Below are 20,841 nucleotides of genomic sequence, written 5' to 3' on the forward strand. Positions count from 1 at the left end.
GGTTGGGGCTGAGGGAGAGAACCAGGAAAAAGACATGCTGTGGAGGGGAGCAGAGATCGATCACTAATGATTAAATGCAGAGTGGTGCATACAGAGCAAAAAGAGAAAGAAACAGTGCATCATGGGAACCCCCCAGCAGTCTACGTCTATAGCAGCATAACTAAGGGATGGTTCAGGGTCACCTGATCCAGCCCTAACTATAAGCTTTAGCAAAAAGGAAAGTTTTAAGCCTAATCTTAAAAGTAGAGAGGGTGTCTGTCTCCCTGATCTGAATTGGGAGCTGGTTCAACAGGAGAGGAGCCTGAAAGCTGAAGGCTCTGCCTCCCATTCTACTCTTACAAACCCTAGGAACTACAAGTAAGCCTGCAGTCTGAGAGCGAAGCGCTCTATTGGGGTGATATGGTACTACGAGGTCCCTAAGATAAGACCAGGCTGCTCAAGGAAGCCCTACCATTAATTAATGCTTCGATCTTAAATATGATCAGTCTCTTTATTAGTTGGCTATGTACCACAGGCTTTTAAGATGGCAGTAATTAAACCATTACTTAAAAAGCCATCACTTGACCCAGCTATCTTAGCTAATCATAGGCCAATCTCCAACCTTCCTTTTCTCTCAAAAATTCTTGAAAGGGTAGTTGTAAAACAGCTAACTGATCATCTGCAGAGGAATGGTCTATTTGAAGAGTTTCAGTCAGGTTTTAGAATTCATCATAGTACAGAAACAGCATTAGTGAAGGTTACAAATGATCTTCTTATGGCCTCGGACAGTGGACTCATCTCTGTGCTTGATCTGTTAGACCTCAGTGCTGCTTTTGATACTGTTGACCATAAAATGTTATTACAGAGATTAGAGCATGCCATAGGTATTAAAGGCACTGCGCTGCGGTGGTTTGAATCATATTTATCTAATAGATTACAATTTGTTCATGTAAATGGGGAATCTTCTTCACAGACTAAGGTTAATTATGGAGTTCCACAAGGTTCTGTGCTAGGACCAATTTTATTCACTTTATACATGCTTCCCTTAGGCAGTATTATTAGACAGCATTGCTTAAATTTTCATTGTTACGCAGATGATACCCAGCTTTATCTACCCATGAAGCCAGAGGACACACACCAATTAGCTAAACTGCAGGATTGTCTTACAGACAGAAAGACATGGATGACCTCTAATTTCCTGCTTTTAAACTCAGATTAAACTGAAGTTATTGTACTTGGCCCCACAAATCTTAGAAACATGGTGTCTAACCAGATCCTTACTCTGGATGGCATTACCCTGACCTCTAGTAATACTGTGAGAAATCTTGGAGTCATTTTTGATCAGGATGTGTCATTCAATGTGCATATTAAACAAATATGTAGGGCTGCTTTTTTGCATTTATGCAATATCTCTAAAATTAGAAACGTCTTGTCTCAGAGTGATGCTGAAAAACTAATTCATGCATTTATTTCCTCTAGGCTGGACTATTGTAATTCATTATTATCAGGTTGTCCTAAAAGTTCCCTGAAAAGCCTTCAGTTAATTCAAAATGCTGCAGCTAGAGTACTAACGGGGACTAGAAGGAGAGAGCATATCTCACCCATATTGGCCTCTCTTCATTGGCTTCCTGTTAATTCTAGAATAGAATTTAAAATTCTTCTTCTTATAAGGTTTTGAATAATCAGGTCCCATCTTATCTTAGGGACCTCATAGTACCACATCACCCCAATAGAGCGCTTCGTTCTCAGACTGCAGGCTTACTTGTAGTTCCTAGGGTTTGTAAGAGTAGAATGGGAGGCAGAGCCTTCAGCTTTCAGGCTCCTCTCCTGTGGAACCAGCTCCCAATTCAGATCAGGGAGACAGACACCCTCTCTACTTTTAAGATTAGGCTTAAAACTTTCCTTTTTGCTAAAGCTTATAGTTAGGGCTGGATCAGGTGACCCTGAACCATCCCTTAGTTATGCTGCTATAGACTTAGACTGCTGGGGGGTTCCCATGATGCACTGAGTGTTTCTTTCTCTTTTTGCTCTGTATGCCCCACTCTGCATTTAATCATTAGTGATTGATCTCTGCTCCCCTCCACAGCATGTCTTTTTCCTGGTTCTCTCCCTCAGCCCCAACCAGTCCCAGCAGAAGACTGCCCCTCCCTGAGCCTGGTTCTGCTGGAGGTTTCTTCCTGTTAAAAGGGAGTTTTTCCTTCCCACTGTCGCCAAGTGCTTGCTCACAGGGGGTCGTTTTGACCATTGGGGTTTTTACGTAATTATTGTATGGCCTTGCCTTACAATATAAAGCGCCTTGGGGCAACTGTTGTGATTTGGTGCTATATAAATAAAATTGATTGATTGATTGGTAGGAATGGGGTTTAATAGACATGATGGTTTGGAGGAAGTAACTAATGAAAATAACTCAGACAGAACAATCGGCATCACTGAAAGCAGCCAAAGAGAACGATATGTCTTTGGGATGGTTATGAGTAATTTTTTCTCTAATAGTTAAAATTTTATTAGCAAAGAAAGTCATGAAGTCATTACTAGTTAAAGAGCTCTGACTCTGTCAGCCTGGCTACAGTGCTGAAAAGAAACCTGTGGTTGTTATTTTCTTCAATTACTGATGAGTAGTAAGATGGGTAAGTAAGATGTGAACATTCCACAATTCATTCACATTTCTTGGTTTTGCTTCAGAAACGGCTTTTTTGATGTCACCCCACAAGTTCTCAATTGGATTTAGGTCTGGGGATTGGGCAGGCCACTCCAAAACATTAATTTTGTTGGTTTGGAACCAAGATTTTGCTGGTTTACTAGTGTGCTTGGGGTCATTGTCTTGTTGAAACACCCATTTCAAGGGCATGTCCTCTTCAGCATAAGGCAACATGACTTCAAGCATTTTGACATATCCAAACTGATCCATGATACCTGGTATGCGATATACAGGCCCAACACCATAGTAGGAGAAACATGCCCATATCATGATGCTTGCACCACCATGCTTCACTGTCTTCACTGTGAACTGTGGCTTGAATTCAGAGTTTGGGGGTCATCTCACAAACTGTCTGCGGCCCTTGGACCCAAAAAGAACAATTTTACTCTCATCAGTCCACAAAATATTCCCCCATTTCTCTTTAGGCCAGTTGATGTGTTCTTTGGCAAACTGTAACCTCTTCTGCACGTCTTTTATTTAACAGAGGGACGTTGCGGGAGATTCTTGCAAATAAATTAGCTTCACACAGGCGTCTTCTAACTGTCACAGCACTTACCACTTTTCCCCTCTCCAATCAACTTTTTAATCAAACTACGCTGTTCTTCTGAACAATGTCTTGAACGTCCCATTTTCCTCAGGCTTTCAAAGAGACAAGCATGTTCAACAGGTGCTGGCTTCATCCTTAAATAGGGGACACCTGATTCACACCAGTTTGATCCAAAAAATTGACAAACTCACTGACTTAATGCCACACTACTATTATTACCTTGTTTCCCATGAAACAATAAGAAATATACTCAAAACCTGGATTAATCCTTTTAGTCACATAGCACTATTATTCTGAACACTACTGTACGAGGTCTGTCAATAAGTATAGGTCCTTTTTATTTTTTCAAAAACTATATGGAGACGTCGCGCAGCGGTCCCAGGCGCCGTCGTCAGCCTGTGTCAAGCTGAAAACCTCCACATTTCAGGCTCTATTGATCCAGGACGTCGTGAGAGAACAGAGAAGTTTCAGAAGAAGTCGGTTTCAGCATTTTATCCGGATATTCCACTGTTAAAGGAGATTTTTTTAATGAAAGACCAGCGTCGGCTCGCAGCCGCCGCGACGCTCCGCCACAGGAAAAACACCTCTGTTGGAAGCCTTAAGGACAAGTTGGAACATGTCCAGCACAATTTCTCATATACTCACTCCACTGAAAGCCATCAAAAGCCGCCTGGACTTTACAAATGGTTATCAACACGGAGGTGTTTTTCCTGTGCCGCTGCACCGCGCCGGCTGCGTCCCGACGCGCGGACCCGTCCGCACGTCTTTCATTAAAAAAATCTTCTTTAACAGTGGAATATCCGGATAAAATGCTGAAACCGACTTCTTCTGAAACTTCTCTGTTGTCTCACGACGTCCTGGATCAATAGAGCCTGAAATGTGGAGGTTTTCAGCTTGAAACAGGCTGAAGACGGCGCCTGGGACCGCTGTGCGATGTCTCGCTCCGTGGGAAGTCCTTAAAGCGACAGTATCACCTCAAAATCTCTCATCAGCCGTTAAAATTTTCACCGAAAACCAGCTTAATTTTTCGAACCGTGTCCACTTCGATGTGCCTCACAGGTTTAGAAAAAATTTTGATCAAACAAAGCGCCAGTCTCTCAGCAACTTCTCAGACAAAGGAATTCCGACAAGGGGCTGGACGACTCCTCCCACAAGGAGTGCTCACAGGCGAATGACGTCACCGACAGGCGTGGAAAAACTCATGCATGCGCACGAGGGTTCAAGCATGTCTGACGTAAAAACATATGAGTGAAATCCATATAGTTTTTGAAAAAATTAAAAGGACCTATACTTTATTGACAGCCCTCGTACATCCTGATCATGCTGATGTATTGTGTCTAGTAGGATCAAGCCAGGTGATGCTGGCTTAGGTAAAATTGCTTGCACACCAGCAAGCAAAAGAAGAGAAGAAAATTACTTAGGAAACAGTTGATCAGGTTTGCATATGTATCATTTGAGCATTTTCATTGCTGCACATGCATGAACAACAGTCACATCAAACGTCATGCAATGTCAAGCAAGGCAAATTAAATCAAACACTACAACTATTCTGTTGCTTGATTAAAAAAAGTTATATAGTTGTCATCTTCCATGATGAATCCACAAGAAAAGCCTCCCAGACATACACTGCATCCTCAAAGTATTCAGGGTGCTTCACTTTTTTCACATTTTGTTATGTTACAGTCTCATTCCAAAGAGAACAAAATGCCTTTTTTCCCCCTTAAAATTCTATTCATAATGTGAAAAGTGGCATGAATGCAAGGCGTCATGTTTGAAGGAAACCAGGCACCATCCCTACAGTGAAGCATGGTGGTGGCAGCATCATGCTGTGAGGATGTTTTTTAGTGGCAGGAACTGGGAGACTAGTCAGGATTGAGGGAAAGATGAATGCAGCAATGTACAGAGACATCCTGGATGAAAACCTGCTCCAGAGCGCTGTTGACCTCAGACTGGGGCGACGGTTCATCTTTCAGCAGGACAATGACCCTAAACACACAGCCACAATATCAAAGGAGTGGCTTCAGGACAACTCTGTGAATGTCCTTGAGTGGCCCAGCCAGAGCCCAGACCTGAATCAGACTGAACATCTCTGGAGAGATCTGAAAATGTCTGTGCACCGACGCTCCACATCCAACCTGATGGAGCTTGAGAGGTGCTGCAAAGAGGAATGGACCAAACTGCCCACAGACAGGTGCACCAAGCTTGTGGCATCATATTCAAGAAGACTTGAGGCTGTAATTGCTGCCAAAGGAGCATCAACAAAGTATTGAGCAAAGGGTGTGAATACTTATGTACATGTGATTTCTTAGTTTTTTTATTTTTAATAATTTTGCAAAAAATTTCAAAAAATAGAAAAACTTTTATGTCATCATTATGGGGTGTTGTGAGTAGAACTTGAGGAGAAAAATACATTTACTCCATTTTGGAATAAGGCTGTAACATAAAATGTGGAAAAAGTGAAGCATTGTAAAATCTTTCCAGATGCACTGTAATGTACTCCAATGAACGGTTCTGTGATGTGCATTTTTTTCCTGCTAGTAAAGAACTTAACCACAAAGTAGGCATAATTTTCTGGTATTGTCTCCACCTCTCAATATTAAATTTTACAGAAGACTATTCCTGAAAATGTGACCTTGGGTGCCAACCACCATGAAGACCTCAAAACACATGATATGGTAAATTATTTGATTGAGCTGTCCCTTACCAAGATGGTCTGAGTTAGGGCTGGGCAATACATGATGATTAATTTGATTTGCGGTACTCCGGGGATGTTCCATATTTTTAAACTGCCATTATGTCCCTTATCATCCTCCTCAGCATAGTCTGGGTGTTATTTTTTGTCATGTTATTCAGGTGTGTCATCCAATCAAGAGCTAACAGACACCTGAATAAACTAATCAGCTTTTGGAAGAGGAGGAGGCCATGGAAAGTATGCAGGTTATGGGTGCCGAAGGACCAGAGATGGGAACCACTGGTTTAGGATTAGCGATTAATTTTCCTAAAACTTAAAAAGTTTCAAAATTTGAGGAATGCTTTAACTTCTGGACCATGGCTTCATGTGCTCACCAAATCATACTGCAAAATATAAGTAATAACACTTACCATTTATGTCTTCTCTCAGCTTATCCAAACTAAACATTCTGTCCATTTTCGGTGTCAAACACTCTGCTGAAAAGAAAACGCTTAGTTTAGCTCTAGTTCCTACGTAAACGTGCACGAGTTTTATATATATATATATATATAGAGAGAGAGAGAGAGAGAGATAAAACGCTAGCACTTAGCTGGCGTGTGTGGGGTTTGGAGGCTTTCTGAAATGTTGGAGCAGGTGTTATCTTTCAAACTTACCTGCTCTTTAGTGATGCCGCTGGCTCAACGACAATTATTCTACCCCAAAGAGCCTGTGGACGAATTAACGTTGACTTTGTTTATCAAACGGCACTTTTTAATTCAAAGTTCGCCACCAGCACACGTGACGTTCGTGAACGTTCCGCTGACCTGCGACGACCTCGCGCTGGAGTCACTCCACCACTGATGCTGCCTTCATGAAAATACGGAAAACTCGCCTTTACAAGATGAACAACCAGAAACTGATTCACAAAAGAGGTGAATTGCAGTAAAACAGTCATTTTATTATTGTTATACCGAAAAAAAAAACTCTCGGACGTTGAGAATGTGCTTTTTTAGAGAGAAAATTGGATGGGAAACGCGGTAATTCATGACAACTGATTCAAGTATTGTTTACTTCTTAATAGCTGCTAGTACGTTTTTCTTTTCGACTGTAGTTTTGAAAAGATTTAATAATTCTTTCAGTCTCTATATTTGATACATTGTAATTCTGTTTGTTTTTAGAATAAATACAGGAAACCTTGATTATTGTGAAAATTACCAGGAACATGGGAAGGCACCGCAATGTCCCCACCCTGTTTTAGAGGAGAACCTTCAGCCACACCCATCCAGATGATTGATATAGAGCTGGCCAATCAGGCGACGCAATCTGGTCATCAGCCGAGTCCACTGATTAGCACTCCGTTGGGGGGGTTAATGAGAACTCATAGAACGAAAACCTGAATTCTGCATTGTGCGCCTTTTTTTTGAGCTGTTTGACAGGTCACGTAAAGGTCACGCATCTTTAAAATTTGTCAAATAAATTCTGCTTATATCCTTATTATGGGATGACACATGATTTAAATAAGATGCACTTAACTGGGGTCAAAGGTCAAAATCATTTCTGCTCATTTGAAGAAAATAAAGGTTTTCATTAGAGCAAATGCAAATTTGTAGTCTTTGAGTAACTTCAATCCAAACTTCTTTCTTGTCCTGGCAGCTGCTGAAAAAGATTGAGGGGTGATTTCACAGGAGTCAAAGGTCAAACTGGGTAGTTTTTTTTATTGCTGTCAGGAAAATAATATTTTATTGAAGTGAATAGAAACTCAGGGTTGCTGAGAAATTTAAGACCAGAATCTGCACTCTGGTTTCAATTGTCCCTGAGATCTGAATAGTGGTTGATTCTTTTCAAATAATTTTGGCAGTTATCACGGTGAAATTTGAGTTTTTCACAAAGCGTTTCATCAGATCCTGTAGCAAATTAAGAGCATGAGCAGCTTTTCTTGAGATAAGATGTAATGTTCACTGAAGCATGAATGTTCATTTTGGTGTCTCTTCACAGGCTTCCTGTCCCAGTCAGATCACATTTTAAGGTTCTGCTACTAACCTATAAAATTGTTCACAGGCTGGCACCTCCTTACTTATGACCTAATTAAACCCTACGTACCGGCCAGGGCTCTGTGTTCTCAGGGTGCAGGACTACGAGTTCTAAGGCTCCCCATGAAGGAGTAATGCATTAACTGCATCATAGTGAGCCTTAGAACTTTTCAGCCTACCCTCGTACTTGGTGTCCCTAGGGTGAATGAGAAGTCTGTGGGTCACAGAGCTTTCTCTTATCGTGCCCCTGTTCTGTGGAATGATCTCCCTGCATCAATAAAACAGTCAGATTCTGTGGAGACTTTCAAGTCCAGACTTAAGATGCACTTATTTTCCCTTTTGTATGGCTAACATACTGACATAGTATGTTACTATGCTTTTTACTCTTTTAGTTCATTTTATTAGTAATTGGAGCGTGCCGCGGCCTCAACTTTACCTAAATTCTGGGTCTTTTAGTGAAGTTTAGGGCTAGTGGCCGGCGATCACCTTAGTATTTATTCTGTTTTTCTTGTTGCTTAATGCTGACAAATTATACTGTATTTCTTGTCTTTCTGATGCCTGATTCTGTTTTTTTTTTTTTCTCTGTTTGAGGTGCGGCTCCATCCAGAGATGGGAGTGGTGTCTTCTTCTGCAGGCCTCCTGTCCTGGACACTAGCATGGACTCCCAAAATTTCCTCTATATTCATATTGTCCAGTGTGTTGGTAGCATGACCCAAGTACAGGGTCACCCTTTTGAGTCTGGTCTGCTTGAGGTTTCTTCCTCAGAGGGAGTTTTTCCTTACCACTGTCGCCTGTGTGATTGCTCTGGGGGTTAGTAAAGTTAGACCTTACTTTGTTGTGATTTGTCACCATATAAATGAAAATAAATTCAATTGAAATTGAAGCATGTACAGACAGACAGGGGGATGTAATGCACCATGATGAGTTTTCTTTTCTTTATTGTTGTCACTTTTAGGGAGGTAGCTGGCTTGCCAATATGTAAACCTAGGTTCAATTCTCATTCACACTACCTGTCTGTATCCTTGGACAAAACACTTCATCTCCTTTGTCTCAGTCCACTCGGCTGTAAATGGGTACCGTCCTTGGCTGGAGGAGTAATATGCTTTGGACTGACGTCCCGTCCACAGGGAGCTGTTGACTCTCATCCGCTTCACGCTATGGAATCTGGAGAGAAGCACCAGCACCATGACCTACATAGGACTTCCTTTAAGTAAGTTGGTATAAGCAAGTTGTACAATCTGCCTTTTATCCTAATATTGTCCTAAAATCCTAATATTATCCTCCTTGCCTGTCATAATAGACAATGTTATGAATGGCAGGGAGCTGTAATGATACATCAGAAATCTGTTTCCATTGTCTCTTAATCGCAAAAAACCTCTTTCCCCATGAGTGGCTGATTTATTTTTTAGACTTTTGACTGGGTTTTTGGCACAATCTTTGCTGGGAATAAGGTGTTTGCTTTGCTGTCCTTTCAGGACAGTGCAGACGATCAATGAAAAAGTCCCCTGAAGTGACAGAAACAGGACAGTGACATTGACATGGCACATGAGTGGATCGTTTGAGGTATTGAATGGCGTATAAGGAGCGAGAGGGAAGTTGGGAGGGAAGGGTGTGTGTGTGTGTGTGTGTGTGTGTGTGTGTGTGTGTGCGTGCGTGCGTGCGTGCGTGCGTGTGTGGCACAGAGCGCCTTTTATTGACAACAGGTTAATTCAATTTGAAGGCAGATACTGAGAACCAGTCACACTGCGCACACACACGCGCGCACACACCACATGTACATTTTCACGAGAGGCGAATGACTTTATGAACACATATTAATTGTCATGGTAACCTGCCAAAGAAAACAGACGTATCCTATCAGGAGTGATCGGGAAAAACACAGAGGCAGCCAAACAGCCACGTCTGGATTGAAAACATTAAGGGTTTCCCCTGTTCATCAGAAAGAGGAAGAGGAACATTATGGAGAGAAACCAGACACACATCCCTCACGTCCATCTGTCTGCTTTCCCAAAGCCCTCTCCTGGTGTCTGCATTGTGCATCGTTCCCTCTGATCCGTCATAAAGGGCGACCTGATTGGTTCTTCTCGTCATCAAATTCAGGGTTTGGAGTGAGTTGGTGAGAGGGTGGGTGGTGCTGATGCTGCTCTCAATGCGTAGGTGATGGGGAAAGAGGATGTTGATCAAAACTGGACCCTCAGTCTCAGCCTGCCCTTCCCTCTCTTCAGCCCCCCCCCCCCCCCCCTTTCTCTCAGCAGAGCACTCCAACTCCTGCAGCCACAGGAAGAGGAGGAGGAGGAGGAGAAGTAAAGCGATTTTATAACTACATGTTGCTGTGGTTGACTGAACCGCGGCTGCAGAAGATCCGACCAAGCCTGTCCTTTTCCTTACATTGTGCATCTCGACTGGCGATGCAGTTGTAGTTTGTGCCACCTGTGGCAGCGCTCCTATTCCCTCTACGCCACAAAGACCGGAGGAGGAAAGAAGCTGTGAGAGAGGGGTCGGAAAGGAGGGGGTCGTTTCTGGAGATAAGTGGGCTGTGACAGAGAGAGACCCCTCGCTGCACAGCCACATGACACAAATCAAAGGTAAGACAATGAAACTGACACGGCTGTTATGTCGGGTGCATTTTAAGGCCGCTGCGCTCCGTCTTTGATGCTGCTGATGCTTTTTGTGCACATCTGCCATTCATTCAGGTCAACCCTGCCGGCGACGCATCATGATCTAAAATAGTGGACAGTTTTATATCTACACGCACATTGTTTCAACAGGTGCACGTGCACGTTCTGCTCTCTGCTTGTGGCAGAAAGAATATGGAAAAAGTTGCTTTTTTGGTGGGGTTTCACAAACCCTCTGGGAGTGACGATGACTCATGTGACTGGAAGCCACAAGGAGACAAGCAACGTCTGAATGTCACTTTTAATTCTGATTACTATTCCAGTGAAAACGCCAGAAAAAAAAGACACACTGCCAGATGAGTGACATCAACTTGCTCTTGAATTGCTGTCACCTTTAATCCAAATGTTTGTTTTTTTTTTACTTTGTGATGAATTTATAATTACCGGTGTTTGATCACATGTTTCTGCAGTCAAGCTGTCCTTCAATGCCACTGTTGATTGCAGTAGTTAAATAAATTAATGCTGCCTGATTCTCACAGCATGTGGTCCAGTGGACACATGATGGCGTTGTTGAGACACCACAACTAAATAGTTTTTAATTGCGTCAATCTGACCTTTACCTCATCATAAATAATCTCGCAGTGTCCGTAATCCCCCACGTGGCTACGGGAAAGACCAAAGACTTGCAGCCTGCGCGTGCATGAAGTGGGAACGTGCATCTTCTGTGGAAGTAGTCTGACAACTGATGGAGTCACAAATTAAAGCCCACTTTGGAGTCGTTGCTGATCAGGAAAGGGAGCACAGCCATCTCTGTAGAAATTGCTTTTGCCAGAACATTTCAATCAATCAATCAATCAATTTTTTTTATATAGCGCCAAATCACAACAAACAGTTGCCCCAAGGCGCTTTATATTGTAAGGCAAGGCCATACAATAATTATGTAAAACCCCAACGGTCAAAACGACCCCCTGTGAGCAAGCACTTGGCTACAGTGGGAAGGAAAAACTCCCTTTTAACAGGAAGAAACCTCCAGCAGAACCAGGCTCAGGGAGGGGCAGTCTTCTGCTGGGACTGGTTGGGGCTGAGGGAGAGAACCAGGAAAAAGACATGCTGTGGAGGGGAGCAGAGATCGATCACTAATGATTAAATGCAGAGTGGTGCATACAGAGCAAAAAGAAAAAGAAACAGTGCATCATGGGAACCCCCCAGCAGTCTACGTCTATAGCAGCATAACTAAGGGATGGTTCAGGGTCACCTGATCCAGCCCTAACTATAAGCTTTAGCAAAAAGGAAAGTTTTAAGCCTAATCTTAAAAGTAGAGAGGGTGTCTGTCTCCCTGATCTGAATTGGGAGCTGGTTCCACAGGAGAGGAGCCTGAAAGCTGAAGGCTCTGCCTCCCATTCTACTCTTACAAACCCTAGGAACTACAAGTAAGCCTGCAGTCTGAGAGCGAAGCGCTCTATTGGGGTAATATGGTACTACGAGGTCCCTAAGATAAGATGGGACCTGATTATTCAAAACCTTATAAGTAAGAAGAAGAATTTTAAATTCTATTCTAGAATTAACAGGAAGCCAATGAAGAGAGGCCAATATGGGTGAGATATGCTCTCTCCTTCTAGTCCCCGTCAGTACTCTAGCTGCAGCATTTTGAATTAACTGAAGGCTTTTTAGGGAACTTTTAGGACAACCTGATAATAATGAATTACAATAGTCCAGCCTAGAGGAAATAAATGCATGAATTAGTTTTTCAGCATCACTCTGAGACAAGACCTTTCTGATTTTAGAGATATTGCGTAAATGCAAAAAAGCAGTCCTACATATTTGTTTAATATGCACTTTGAATGACATATCCTGATCAAAAATGACTCCAAGATTTCTCACAGTATTACTAGAGGTCAGGGTAATGCCATCCAGAGTAAGGATCTGGTTAGACACCATGTTTCTAAGATTTGTGGGGCCAAGTACAATAACTTCAGTTTTATCTGAGTTTAAAAGCAGGAAATTAGAGGTCATCCATGTCTTTATGTCTGTAAGACAATCCTGCAGTTTAGCTAATTGGTGTGTGTCCTCTGGCTTCATGGATAGATAAAGCTGGGTATCATCTGCGTAACAATGAAAATTTAAGCAATACCGTCTAATAATACTGCCTAAGGGAAGCATGTATAAAGTGAATAAAATTGGTCCTAGCACAGAACCTTGTGGAACTCCATAATTAACTTTAGTCTGTGAAGAAGATTCCCCATTTACATGAACAAATTGTAATCTATTAGACAAATATGATTCAAACCACCGCAGCGCAGTGCCTTTAATACCTATGGCATGCTCTAATCTCTGTAATAAAATTTTATGGTCAACAGTATCAAAAGCAGCACTGAGATCTAACAGAACAAGCACAGAGATGAGTCCACTGTCCGAGGCCATAAGAAGATCATTTGTAACCTTCACTAATGCTGTTTCTGTACTATGATGAATTCTAAAACCTGACTGAAACTCTTCAAATAGACCATTCCTCTGCAGATGATCAGTTAGCTGTTTTACAACTACCCTTTCAAGAATTTTTGAGAGAAAAGGAAGGTTGGAGATTGGCCTATAATTAGCTAAGATAGCTGGGTCAAGTGATGGCTTTTTAAGTAATGGTTTAATTACTGCCACCTTAAAAGCCTGTGGTACATAGCCAACTAACAAAGATAGATTGATCATATTTAAGATCGAAGCATTAAATAATGGTAGGGCTTCCTTGAGCAGCCTGGTAGGAATGGGGTCTAATAAACATGTTGATGGTTTGGATGAAGTAACTAATGAGAATAACTCAGACAGAACAATCGGAGAGAAAGAGTCTAACCAAATACCGGCATCACTAAAAGCAGCCAAAGATAACGATACGTCTTTGGGATGGTTATGAGTAATTTTTTCTCTAATAGTTAAAATTTTGTTAGCAAAGAAAGTCATGAAGTCATTACTAGTTAAAGTTAATGGAATACTCAGCTCAATAGAGCTCTGACTCTTTGTCAGCCTGGCTACAGTGCTGAAAAGAAACCTGGGGTTGTTCTTATTTTCTTCAATTAGTGATGAGTAGAAAGATGTCCTAGCTTTACGAAGGGCTTTTTTATAGAGCAACAGACTCTTTTTCCAGGCTAAGTGAAGATCTTCTAAATTAGTGAGACGCCAGAGCAAGACTTCACTGGTGCTTTGGTCATGCAGTGCACACACACACCTTGACAGCAAATGATCCTGGCCGCAGGTCACTGCCAATTACCATGGAACATAACCCTGAAACAATACTGCATCCAATCACAAATATCACTCTTTTGCAATCACACATCAGTGATGATTTAACTGAAGTTTTCTGTATTTTGGACGTATTGGGATAATGTCATTACCTTAAAGCTACAGTGTGTAGAATTTAGTGTCATCTAGTGGTGAGGTTGCAGATTGCATTATGCCATCACCAGTCACAATTTTGCTTCCCGACATGTATTTGTTTATTTGGCGGTGGTGTTGCCGACTGAATGGTCCCCCCAAAGATCAGTCTGCCCTGCCTTCCCTGCGCATGTCATTTCAGAACATCAGCAGCAATTCACAGATTATCACCTTGTTTCTGTTTCAAACTGCACTCCAGACATCATGTATCTCAGCGACAGATATCTGAAGCTTTTGTACAACAATCATTTCCACTTAAATTCAGCATTATTTCATCATAAAAGACAGGAAGGTGATCACAGGGCCACAGCAGCATGCCTGAGACTGACTCTCTGAGTCTTACTCTCTTCACCGAAAGTGATCAAAGGTAATAATGTGATGTGATCTGCTCCCCTCCACAGCATGTCTTTTTCCTGGTTCTCTCCCTCAGCCCCAACCAGTCCCAGCAGAAGACTGTCCCTCCCTGAGCCTGGTTCTGCTGGAGGTTTCTTCCTGTTAAAAGGGAGATTTTCCTTCCCACTGTCGCCAAGTGCTTGCTCACAGGGGGTCGTTTTGACCGTTGGGGTTTTTACGTAATTATTGTATGGCCTTGCCTTACAATATAAAGCGCCTTGGGGCAACTGTTTGTTGTGATTTGGCGCTATATAAATAAAATTGATTGAATTGATTTATTGATTATTACATCAGATGACAAAGTAAAACCTCTTAAATCATTCTAAAGTCAGTTTTTAGCAGAAATGAAGCCATTTTAAGCAGAAATGAGGTGATAATCGGTAAATCTCTGCTGATGCTGCGGAATGACATAGGCACAGCAGCACGTCAGAGTCAGACGTGCTGCTGTGGCGCTCTGATCACTCCCCAGTCTTTTATGATGAAATAATGCTGAATTTAGGTGGAAATGATTGTTGTACAAAAGCTTCAGATATCTGTCACTGAGATAGATGATGACTGGAGGCACTTTGAAGCAGAAACGAAGTGATAATCTGTGAACTGCGGCTGAGGCTCAGAAATGACATGCGCAGTGAAGGCAGGCGGACTGATTTTTAGGGGGGACAGTTCGGTCAGGGACAGTGGGGATCCATCTGATGTGAAACCTGTCACAAGACATCTCAGGATGTGTTTTGTATAATATCATAGTAAAAGTTAAGTGCGATATTTTGTGCATGCTCTTAAAAAAGTCCATGCATTTGAGCAATGTACAGTTCACATTTAACATCCAGGAACAGGCATTTTCATTTGGGTTAAGATGAGTGTGAGGATAACAATAATAATAATAATGGTGACTTTTTAATTCATGATACCCCATCTTGTTGTCGGTGGAGGAATACTTGGAATATGTACAAATTAGGCTGGAAAATATGTATGCATTATGCATACATATATAATGCATATATACATATATATACAAATATATGTATATACATATATACACTCAACAAAAATATAAACGCAACACTTTTGGTTTTGCTCCCATTTTGTATGAGATGAACTCAAAGATCTAAAACTTTTTCCACATACACAATATCACCATTTCCCTCAAATATGGTTCACAAACCAGTCTAAATCTGTGACAGTGAGCACTTCTCCTTTGCTGAGATAATCCATCCCACCTCACAGGTGTGCCATATCAAGATGCTGATTAGACACCATGATTAGTGCACAGGTGTGCCTTAGACTGCCCACAATAAAAGGCCACTCTGAAAGGTGCAGTTTTATCACACAGCACAATGCCACAGATGTCGCAAGATTTGAGGGAGCGTGCAATTGGCATGCTGACAGCAGGAATGTCAACCAGAGCTGTTGCTCGTGTATTGAATGTTCATTTCTCTACCATAAGCCGTCTCCAAAGGCGTTTCAGAGAATTTGGCAGTACATCCAACCAGCCTCACAACCACAGACCACGTGTAACCACACCAGTCCAGGACCTCCACATTCAGCATGTTCACCTCCAAGATCGTCTGAGACCAGCCACTCGGACAGCTGCTGAAACAATCAGTTTGCATGACCAAAGAATTTCTGCACAAACGGTCAGAAACCGTCTCAGGGAAGCTCATCTGCATGCTCGTCGTCCTCATCGGGGTCTCGACCTGACTCCAGTTCGTCGTCGTAACCGACTTGAGTGGGCAAATGCTCACATTCGCTGGCGTTTGGCATGTTGGAGAGGTGTTCTCTTCACGGATGAATCCCGGTTCACACTGTCCAGGGCAGATGGCAGACAGCGTGTGTGGCGTCGTGTGGGTGAGTGGTTTTCTGATGTCAGTGTTGTGGATCGAGTGGCCCATGGTGGCGGTGGGGTTATGGTATGGGCAGGCATCTGTTATGGACGAAGAACACAGGTGCATTTTATTGATGGCATTTTGAATGCACAGAGATACCGTGACGAGATCCTGAGGCCCATTGTTGTGCCATACATCCAAGAACATCACCTCATGTTGCAGCAGGATAATGCACGGCCCCATGTTGCAAGGATCTGTACACAATTCTTGGAAGATGAAAATGTCCCAGTTCTTGCATGGCCGGCATATTAACCGGATATGTCACCCATTGAGCATGTTTGGGATGCTCTGGACCGGCATATACGACAGCGTGTACCAGTTCCTGCACAGCCATTGAAGAGGAGTGGACCAACATTTCACAGGCCACAACTGACAACCTGATCAACTCTATGCGAAGGACATGTGTTGCACTGCATGAGGCAAATGGTGGTCACACCAGATACTGACTGGTACCCCCCAATAAAACAAAACTGCACCTTTCAGAGTGGCCTTTTATTGTGGGCAGTCTAAGGCACACCTGTGCACTAATCATGGTGTCTAATCAGCATCTTGATATGGCACACCTGTGAGGTGGGATGGATTATCTCAGCAAAGGAGAAGTGCTCACTATCACAGATTTAGACTGGTTTGTGAAGTTTTAGATCTTTGAGTTCATCTTGTTGTGAAAGTGTCGTGACACAGACCCACAACAGGGGGCGTTAATGAACGGACAATGGATAAGCCAAAAAGTAACAATTTAATGTTGTGAATCACACAACGATGTACAGACAATAACAATATAGTGACTGTCAATCATACACCAGGTGACGTGTGAGCAGGCTCGACGATAGAAGACGCCTGGCGAGAGAAAAGCCGGATCCACACAGCTTCCACCGCCAACAGAGCTGAAGAACACCGGAGCCGCCAAGCCCTGCGCCCCAGGTGGCCGCTGTCTTCAGCAGTCAGACCCGGTACTGCTGGCAGAGAACAGAGACAGTCCAGATGAGTGTGAGGTCGCACACTCAGTAATCCCACAGTCTGTATTCAGTAAAGGAGGGAGAACCTCCACCTCCAATCACACACTCATGCAGCTCCTGTCTAACTACTTATCTGGTTGGAGTGTGAAGCGAAGCCATCGCTGATCACACCAAACGCCAATCCCACAGATAAGGCAAACACCACAGGATAACGGCTGCAAAAGAAGTTCAGACTATTACACAATGTTTTTGTTCAGCAGAGAAAATTACCTGATTGGTAGTTGATTTCTCGGCGAGGAGGTGGAGTCGCAGTCCGGCCTTTATGGAGATGGTGATGAGTTGGCTGAGTGACAGCTGGTGCTGATGAAGAGTGACAGCTGTCACTCCCAGTGGCTCCGGCGCCCTCTCGTGCTTGAAGCCCGCACTCCAAGCAGGGCGCCATCTGGTGGTGGTGGGCCAGCAGTACCTCCTCTTCAGCGGCCCACACAACAGGACCCCCCCCCCCCTCAATGGGCGCCTCCTGGCTCTCGACCAGGCTTGTCCGGGTGCCGCCGGTAGAAGTCGGCCAGGAGGGCCGGGTCCAGGATGAAGCTCCTCTTCACCCAGGAGCGTTCTTTGGGTCCATACCCCTCCCAGTCCACCAGATACTGGAACCCCCGGCCCTTTCGACGGACATCCAGGAGCCTGCGCACGGTCCAGGCAGGCTCTCCATCTATGATCCGGGCAGGAGGCGGCGCCGGTCCGGGGGTGCAGAGAGTCGACGTGTGGTAGGGTTTGATCCTTGAGGTATGGAACACTTGATGAATCCGCAGTGAAGCTGAAGCTACCAGCTTCACTGCGGCTGGACTGAGGACTTTGGTTATGGCAAAAGGTCCTATGTACCTGTCCTTGAGCTTCTGGGATTCCACCTGCAGGGGGATGTCCTTTGTGGATAGCCAAACCTCCTGCCCGGGCTGGTATGCAGGGGCTGGGGAACGCCGGCGGTCTGCATGGGCCTTAGCCCTCGTCCGGGCTCTGAGCAGGGCAGAGCGGGCGGTACGCCACACCCGACGGCACTTCCTCAGATGGGCCTGGACTGAGGGCACCCCGACCTCTCCCTCCACCAGTGGAAACAATGGGGGCTGGTACCCCAAACACACCTCAAACGGGGAGAGGCCGGTGGCAGATGAAACTTGGCTATTATGAGCGTACTCAATCCAGGCCAGATGGTCACTCCAGGCCGTCGGGTGCGTGGAGGTCACGCAGCGGAGGGCCTGCTCCAGTTCCTGGTTCATCCGCTCTGCCTGCCCGTTCGTCTGAGGGTGGTACCCAGACGAGAGACTGACGGTGGCCCCCAGTTCCCTGCAGAAACTCCTCCAGACCTGGGAGGAGAACTGAGGACCACGATCCGAGACAATGTCTGATGGAATCCCATGCAGACGCACGACGTGGTGGACCAGGAGGTCTGCAGTCTCCTGGGCCGTCGGGAGCTTCGGGAGGGCCACAAAGTGGGCCGCCTTGGAGAACCGGTCCACTATCGTTAAGATGGTGGTGTTGCCCTGGGACGGCGGGAGGCCCGTGACAAAGTCCAGGCCGATATGAGACCAGAGGCGACGAGGCACAGGCAGAGGCTGGAGGAGGCCTTGGGCCTTGTGATGGTCGGCTTTGCCCCTGGCACAGGTGGTGCAGGCCTGGACATACTCCCGGACGTCGGCTTCCATAGACGCCCACCAGAAGCGCTGCCGGACCACTGCCACGGTCCTTCGCACCCCTGGGTGACAGGAGAGCTTGGAACCGTGACAGAAGTCAAGGACCGCAGCCCTGGCCTCTGGTGGGACGTACAGTTTGTTCTTCGGACCTGTCCCCGGGTCCGGGCTCCGTGTCAGGGCCTCCCGGATGGTCTTCTCCACGTCCCAGGTAAGGGCGGCCACGACAGTGGACTCGGGGATGATGGTTTCAGGGGGGTCTGACAGCTCGGTCTTGACCTCCTCTTCCTGCACCCGGGACAGGGCGTCAGATCATTGGTTCTTTGTCCCGGGGCGGTAGGTGATCCGGAAGTCAAAACGTCCGAAGAACAGCGACCAGTGGGCTTGCCTGGGGTTCAGACGCTCCGCGGTCCGGATGTACTCCAGGTTCCGATGGTCCGTGAAAACTGTAAATGGCACCGATGCTCCCTGCAACAGGTGTCTCCACTCCTCAAGAGCCTCCTTCACCGCAAGAAGTTCCCGATTGCTGACGTCATAGTTCCGTTCAGCTGGGGTCAACCTGCGGGAAAAGCAGGCACAAGGATGGAGAACCTTGTCGGACTCCCCGCTCTGGGACAGCACGGCTCCTATCCCTGAGTCAGAGGCATCCACTTTAACAACAAACTGGCGCTTGGGATCGGGCTGCACCAGAACCGGTGCAGTCGAGAACCGGCGTTTCAACTCCCTAAACGCGGCTTCGCACCGATCCGACCAGGTGAAGGGGACTTTTGTGGAGGTCAGGGCTGTCAGGGGGCTAACTACCTGACTGTAGCCCTTGATGAACCTCCGGTAGAAATTTGCAAAACCGAGGAACTGTTGTAGTTTCCTATGGTTCGTTGGTTGGGGCCAATCTCTCACCGCCGCAACCTTGGCCGGATCAGGGGCGACGGAGTTGGAGGAGATGATGAACCCCAAGAAGGACAAAGAAGTGCAGTGGAACTCACACTTCTCGCCCTTCACAAACAGCCGGTTCTCCAACAACCGCTGTAGGACCTGACGTACATGCTTGACATGGGTCTCAGGATCCGGAGAAAAGATGAGTATATCGTCTAGATATACGAAGACAAACCGATGCAGGAAGTCCCGCAAGACGTCATTAACCAATGCTTGGAACGTCGCGGGTGCATTGGTGAGGCCGAACGGCATGACCAGGTACTCAAAGTGACCTAACGGGGTGTTAAATGCCGTCTTCCACTCGTCTCCCTCCCGGATCCGAACCAGGTGATAAGCATTCCTAAGATCCAATTTCGTGAAAATTTGGGCTCCATGCAGGGGCATGAACACTGAATCCAACAGAGGTAACGGGTATCGGTTGCGAACCGTGATCTCGTTCAGCCCTCTGTAATCAATGCATGGACGGAGTCCGCCGTCCTTTTTGCCCACAAAAAAGAAACCAGCACCCATCGGGGAGGTGGAGTTCCGGATCAACCCGGCAGCTAACGAGTCCCGGATGTAGGTCTCCATTGATTCGCGTTCCGGACGTGAGAGGTTGTACAGCCTGCTGGACGGGTACTCAGCGCCCGGTATCAAATCAATGGCACAATCGTACGGACGGTGCGGGGGCAGCGTGAGCGCCAGATCCTTGCTGAAGACTTCAGCAAGGTCGTGGTACTCGGCCGGCACCGCCGTCAGATTGGGGGGGACTGAAACCTCCTCCTTAGCAGTCACACTGCGTGGAACCGAGGATCCTAAACACTCCTGGTGGCAGGTTTTGCTCCACTGAACCACAACCCCAGACAGCCAATCAATCCGGGGATTGTGTTTTAACACCCATGGAAAACCCAAAATCACTCGGGAGGTAGAAGGTGTTACATAAAACACAATCTCCTCCCTGTGATTCCCAGACACCACCAATGTCACTGGCTGTGTCTGGTGTGTGATTAGTGGAAGAAGGGTGCCATCTAGCGCCCGCACTGACAATGGTG

The 20,841-nt window shown here is 45.3% G+C and overlaps 2 protein-coding genes across 2 annotated transcripts in view; one reads left to right on the plus strand and one right to left on the minus strand.

Annotated features, from left to right (window-relative positions):
• LOC117513108 (ATP-dependent RNA helicase DDX19B-like) overlaps positions 1-6,369 on the minus strand; it is a 36,543-nt gene extending 30,174 nt beyond the window's left edge. Inside the window, exon 1 of the mRNA XM_034173443.1 lies at positions 6,327-6,369. Coding sequence (XP_034029334.1) covers positions 6,327-6,363 — 37 coding nt within the window. The 5' untranslated portion in view covers positions 6,364-6,369. The remainder of the gene's footprint in view (positions 1-6,326) is intronic.
• Positions 6,370-10,181: 3,812 nt separating this feature from the next.
• The window catches only part of vwa5b1 (von Willebrand factor A domain containing 5B1), a 131,119-nt gene continuing 120,459 nt past the window's right edge, over positions 10,182-20,841 (plus strand). Inside the window, exon 1 of the mRNA XM_034173444.1 lies at positions 10,182-10,510. The gene's annotated coding sequence lies outside the window, so the exon portion shown is untranslated. The remainder of the gene's footprint in view (positions 10,511-20,841) is intronic.

This window comes from Thalassophryne amazonica, chromosome 6 (assembly GCF_902500255.1).
Source record: "Thalassophryne amazonica chromosome 6, fThaAma1.1, whole genome shotgun sequence".
Lineage (NCBI taxonomy): Eukaryota > Metazoa > Chordata > Actinopteri > Batrachoidiformes > Batrachoididae > Thalassophryne > Thalassophryne amazonica.